This window comes from Pterocles gutturalis, unplaced genomic scaffold, assembly GCF_000699245.1.
Source record: "Pterocles gutturalis isolate BGI_N339 unplaced genomic scaffold, ASM69924v1 scaffold23287, whole genome shotgun sequence".
NCBI classification, from domain to species: Eukaryota; Metazoa; Chordata; class Aves; order Pterocliformes; family Pteroclidae; genus Pterocles; species Pterocles gutturalis.
This window is the reverse complement of record NW_010108458.1, coordinates 8,342-13,370: the sequence shown is the minus strand read 5'-3', so window position 1 is coordinate 13,370 and position 5,029 is coordinate 8,342. Positions and strand designations below refer to the sequence as shown.

General features: G+C 57.9%; 1 protein-coding gene across 1 annotated transcript in view; it reads left to right on the top strand.

Annotated features, from left to right (window-relative positions):
* Positions 1-5,029, top strand: part of LOC104461170 (zinc finger protein 469-like) — a gene marked incomplete at its 5' end in the record, with an annotated part of 11,118 nt that overhangs the window by 773 nt on the left and 5,316 nt on the right. The window contains 3 exon segments of the mRNA XM_010072652.1: positions 1-222; positions 225-812; positions 814-5,004. The exon segment at positions 1-222 is cut by the window's left edge and continues 659 nt beyond it. Coding sequence (XP_010070954.1) covers positions 1-222; positions 225-812; positions 814-5,004 — 5,001 coding nt within the window.

The following is a 5,029-nucleotide window of genomic DNA, read 5'->3' as shown; positions in this document are numbered from 1 at the left end:
GGGGAGCAGCCCCCGCCGCCCTACTCCTCCCATCACTTGCTGGCCAGCTCGCTGAGCAGCGCCAGCCTGGACCAGCTGGACGTGCTCCTGACCTGCAAACAGTGCGACCAGAACTACAGCAACCTCTCCTCCTTCCTGCAGCACCGCCAGTTCTGCACCTCCCATCCCAATCCCCAGGGAGAAGGCAAGGATGCTCCCCCGAGGGGCGGAAAGTGCTCCCTGCAGAGCCCGCCAAACCCCCCAGTTTGGGGCTCTCTCTGGACCCCCAAGCACATTTATTGGGGTTGAACAAAAGCGATGACTTCTTGCTGGATGGGGAAAGCAAAAGCGAGGGCAAGGAAGATGCTCTGAAGGGCGGGCTCTTCAACGGCCTCGCTGCCACCTCCCTGCCGCTCACCGCCTCCGACCTGGACATCGATGATGCCAAGCTGGACAGCCTGATCACCGAAGCCCTCAACGGCCTGGGCTACCAGTCAGACAACCCGGAGATCGATAGCAGCTTCATAGACGTGTTTGCCGACGAGGAGCTGACGGGTGTGAAGGCGGCCGGCAGTGGGATGTCCCACAAGGCGAAGGAAGCTCTGGCCTCGGAGAGCAAATCCAAGCAGGCAGCAGTGGAGGAGAAGGCAGCGGGCCAGCCCAAGGTCGGTTATTTTTATGAAGATGGCCTCCCGGGTGGGGAGCAGGAGAAGAGAAGGGCAGGAAAGCAGCACCTTCACAAGGGGAGGGCGGCACGGAGGTTGGCAACCCAGGAGACTGATCCTGGGGCAGTGGGAGCAGAGCGGACAGGCAGGGCTGGGGCGGGGCAGGCTGCGGGCGGGCAGGAAGAACAGTGTCCCACCGGCTACCACCTCCTCCAAGTCCACCTCCAGCCAAAACCATCCCAGGAAGCTCAGCCAGGAGCCTCCGATGAAGAGCGAGGTGGGGTCAGGCATTGGCACCAAGAGCTCCAAGCCACCTCGGTTCTCCATGAAGGACATGAAGAAGCGGAAGCCCCGAAGTGGGACGTGGAGCAAGGAGCTCATTCACAAGATCGTGCAGCAGAAGAACAAGCTCCACAAGCTGCAGGTGAAGAGCAGCAAGCAGGCACAGTTCCCCCAGGTGATGCCAGCTGCCAAGGAGGGCAGGTTTCAGGAGTACGACTACATCTCTGACTCGGATGATGATGGGGGAGAGTGTAGGAAGCTCCGGGGACGGAAGAAGCGGGGATTCATCAGGAGGACCAGGTACAGCTTTAGCAAGAAACGCGAGAGAGCCAAAGAGAAAGATCCAGCCTGGAGCTACAGCCAGAGAAGGGACAGTCAGAAAAGAGAGGCACAGGAGCACAGGGAGGTCCCAAGCCAGGAGGATGCTGAGAAAGAGGATTGTGCCGCCAGAGTTCGGCGACGGAGCAGCCAGTCGTCTACCAGCAGCAACCACAGCGGTAGTGCACCCAGCGAGATGGGCACCAGCCCACCACACGTGGATGGGGCCGTCTCAGGCAGCGAGAAGGGGGGCACACAGAGGAGGAGGCGCTCGGGCAGCCCGGCACGTGCGCCAAGGACTCCGCTCAGCCTTCCCGAGGACAGGAACCCAAAGAAGAGCCAGAAGAGTAAAGAGGACTTTTCCAGGGGGACCAGGCAGTTTGGCTCAGCCAAACCTTTGCTAGCAGCCTCCAGGACACATCCAAGTCCTGCACAAGATGTTGGTGCAATGGACTGTGCAAAGGAGGAGCCGTTACCGCAGCCCCAGGAAGGGCAGCTGCCCACCACGGCCACCTCGGGCAGGAGCCCCGTTGGGGTGTCCTGTAAGGAGGGTGCAGAAGACACCAAAGGAGCAGCAAAGCACCCGGTTGAGTCAGGAGAACCCACCCTGGAAGCTCAGGACTCGCCCGAGGTGACCATGGCCAGCCAGTTTGCCCCTTTCACGGGCGATGCGCTGAAGTACCACGCAGAAGAGCTAGTTGCTCCATCCCACGGTGGGACTGAAGCCGGTCCTGGAAATGTGAGTGCTGCCTACTCGGAAGCGGGCATCAAGTACTTGAAAGCACACGGGCTCTGTGATGGTCAGAAGGACTATCCTACGCCAGTCCCCCCTTTCGGGGAGGATGCGGTGGGGATGATGCTTGCTGCCAAGGCGCCTGATCCATACGTCAGCAGTGACAACACATTTTTCAGTCCCAAAGGCCTTCCCGGTCACTACGATGACAATCTCTTCTCCAAGACCCCAGCCTTGGGCTCCTCGCACATGGATGACATGTACTTATGCCGGGATGAGATCAATGCCAGCTCCTTCGAGCAGAAGCACGCCAGCATCTCCCCTTATGCTGCAGAAACGCCGCAGGGCAAGGTCGCCTCCCCTCTCAGCTTCGATTCCTCTTCGATATTTGGAGAGCTTCCCGTCACCGAGTTTGATCCGCCGCTGTACGAGAGCGTTTCTGCAAGCAAGGATGGTTACATGACCACCTTCACCTGCGCTGGCAATCCTCCCAGCAAGCCGCTGCCGTTCGAGCAACCCTATCCACCATTCATGCCAGAGAAAGACTGGTCCCTCATGGAGGAGGCGGCTCCGATGCTGCCAGAAGACATGACTCAGTTCCACAGCCTTGCAGTGGAGAAGCCACTCACCAAGAAATTCCCAGAGGAGGGACCTGTCCCCACCAGCCAGCTCTCCCTGCCACTGCCGGACAGGATAACGGATTATAACGTGACTTTTATGAACAACATCTCAGACGACGAGCTGGAGATCAAGCGATTAGTCACCGAGCTGGAAAGTCAACTGCAAACCAGCAAGCTGGATAATGAGGCATCCGTCGCCCTTCAGAAACCCGAGCAACACGTCGCTGCCCATCTGCGAGGACAGGCAACCGAGCAGTTCCCACCGCTGCTGGGTGAGCAGGAGACGGGCCATGAGAAAGGGCTGTTTTTGGCTGATGAACTGGGCAGTTCAAGCCTCTGTGTTGGGGAGAGGCTGGGGGATGAGAAGCCGGCCATCAGGAGCACCCATGGGGACTACGAGAGAGCCAGGGAGCCCTGGCCCTGCCCTGTGGAGGTGGGCTCGCTGGAGGCAGGGATGTGCACACCAGCCCCACTCGCCACGGACCATTTCTGCTCTAAAGACAGCGGGGAGCAGCTCCAGGGAACTGCAGCTGCCGAGGAAAGTGACCCTGAGAAGAGGGAAAATGGGTCTTCCTCCAAAAATCTACCTGGCTCATGCACGCCAGACCAAACAGAGGCTCCCGTCTACATAGACTCCATCACAAAAAGCCCTCCTGTTGTCACCAGCCCCATGTTCCCCAAGAGCCTGGAGGCAGCAGAAGCAACCAAAGATCCCCTGCCATCCCTGCCATGCCAACGGGTTGCCGAGACATTCCCTGTGCCGGGGAAAGTCAATGAAAGCTTTGCTGATGCTGCAGAGCTGGAGAAGTTTGATGCCCATCTTCCAAACCAGAAACCTGAATTTGTCTTTCAGCAGGGTCCTACCCCAGCTTTGGATCTTGCCTTTCCGCGTCACATCAAAGAGGTCCCAGATACAGAAGAAAGACCCTTGAGCACGCCCAAGTCACCCAAAATGGTGAAAAGCGCTGTGGACTTCAAAGGGGATGGTGGTGGGTCTGCATTGATGGAAGAAGCGGAGGAGAGGAAGAGCCCCATCACCTACCCAGCCCCTGGACCCGTTGACAAAGCCAGCAAGAAGAAAGTGCTGCTGTTTGATATGCTGAGTCTGACCAAGGAGAGCAACTGCAGCTCCCAGAAGATGTTGGCATCCCAGGAAACGGTTGACAACCCTCTGCAGCAGCTCCAGCTCTTCGTTGCCCGAACGGTGAAGAGTAACGAAGAGGAGCTGTTGATGCCATGCTTCCCCGTGCTGCTTGGTCCCAGCCACCCCTCTGCCACCACCCGCAGCCAGATGGAGCAGAAAGAGGAGAACGGCGGTGGTTTGGAAGGGGAAAATGGGACACACTGCCCTGCCCAAGGGGAGGGGAACGTCCCCATTGGAGGCGACACAGAAAATACTGCTGCCCCAGCAAAAGAGGCTGTGCTGTTCTCCGGTGGATGCGAGCAGCTGGAGTCGTTTGGTGCAATGGGCTCCTACCATGCAAAACAATCCACGTTTGCAAAGCCGGAGCTGGAAAATAACGTAATGGAGCTACAGCACTTAGCAAATGAACATGCGGAGCTGAGTGACATTAATATCCGTGCAGATGGTGTTTCCCGAGAGCATAATGACCTCTCACCACTCAAAATCACAGCGGTGACCCCGCTGCCAGGACAAGGGAAGAAAGCCAATCAGCTCATGGAAGAGCAGGAGCAAGATAAAAATGAAACGACCTTGGCATTTAACAAACATGAGCAATCCCATTTAAGCCATAGTTTGCTCAAGAAAGAAATGCTGGGCAGCGCAGCAGCAGAGGGGCTGGACAGGAACGAGGTGGGGCAGGGGGTGCAGCCCCCACGCAGTGCTTCTGCGAGTCCCACCAGCCCTCTCCGACCCTCTGAGGAGGATCTCCACCAGGATAACTGCTTGGTGCCGGAGACAAAAGCTGGTGCAGTCAGTGCAAAGGTTCCTGGAGAAGGAAATGTCAGGAAGAAGTCCCTCAATGGCTGTGATTACACAGGTGAAGCTCCAGCCAGCTTGCCTTTGCCAACCAATTTTTCTCACCCCAAATGCCTGCAAAATGATGGAGCCCAGGGAGGAGAGGTCCCCAGCTTCGGCACTCCGCTCTCGGATGAAAAGGAATATGACACGTCCCTGCTTAACCCGTCAAGTTCATTTGTCATGAAGAGGTGTCCTCCTGAGTCTGACAGCCATCACATCCATCACCCCATCGTGAGCCTGCTAGAGCAAGGGACATGGAAAAGGGTCTCCACCTTTCCGCTCTCGCTGCATCACTGCAGGGCTGCGCCAGTGGAGGCGGCTGGGGACGGTCACCATCACCTCCCCGATGGTGTTTTGGGTACCTACGGAGCACCTGAGATAGAAGGGATGGCGAGACCCTGCACTCTGCTGCACGCTGATGATCTGGTGGGCTCTGCCTTGGAGATGGATG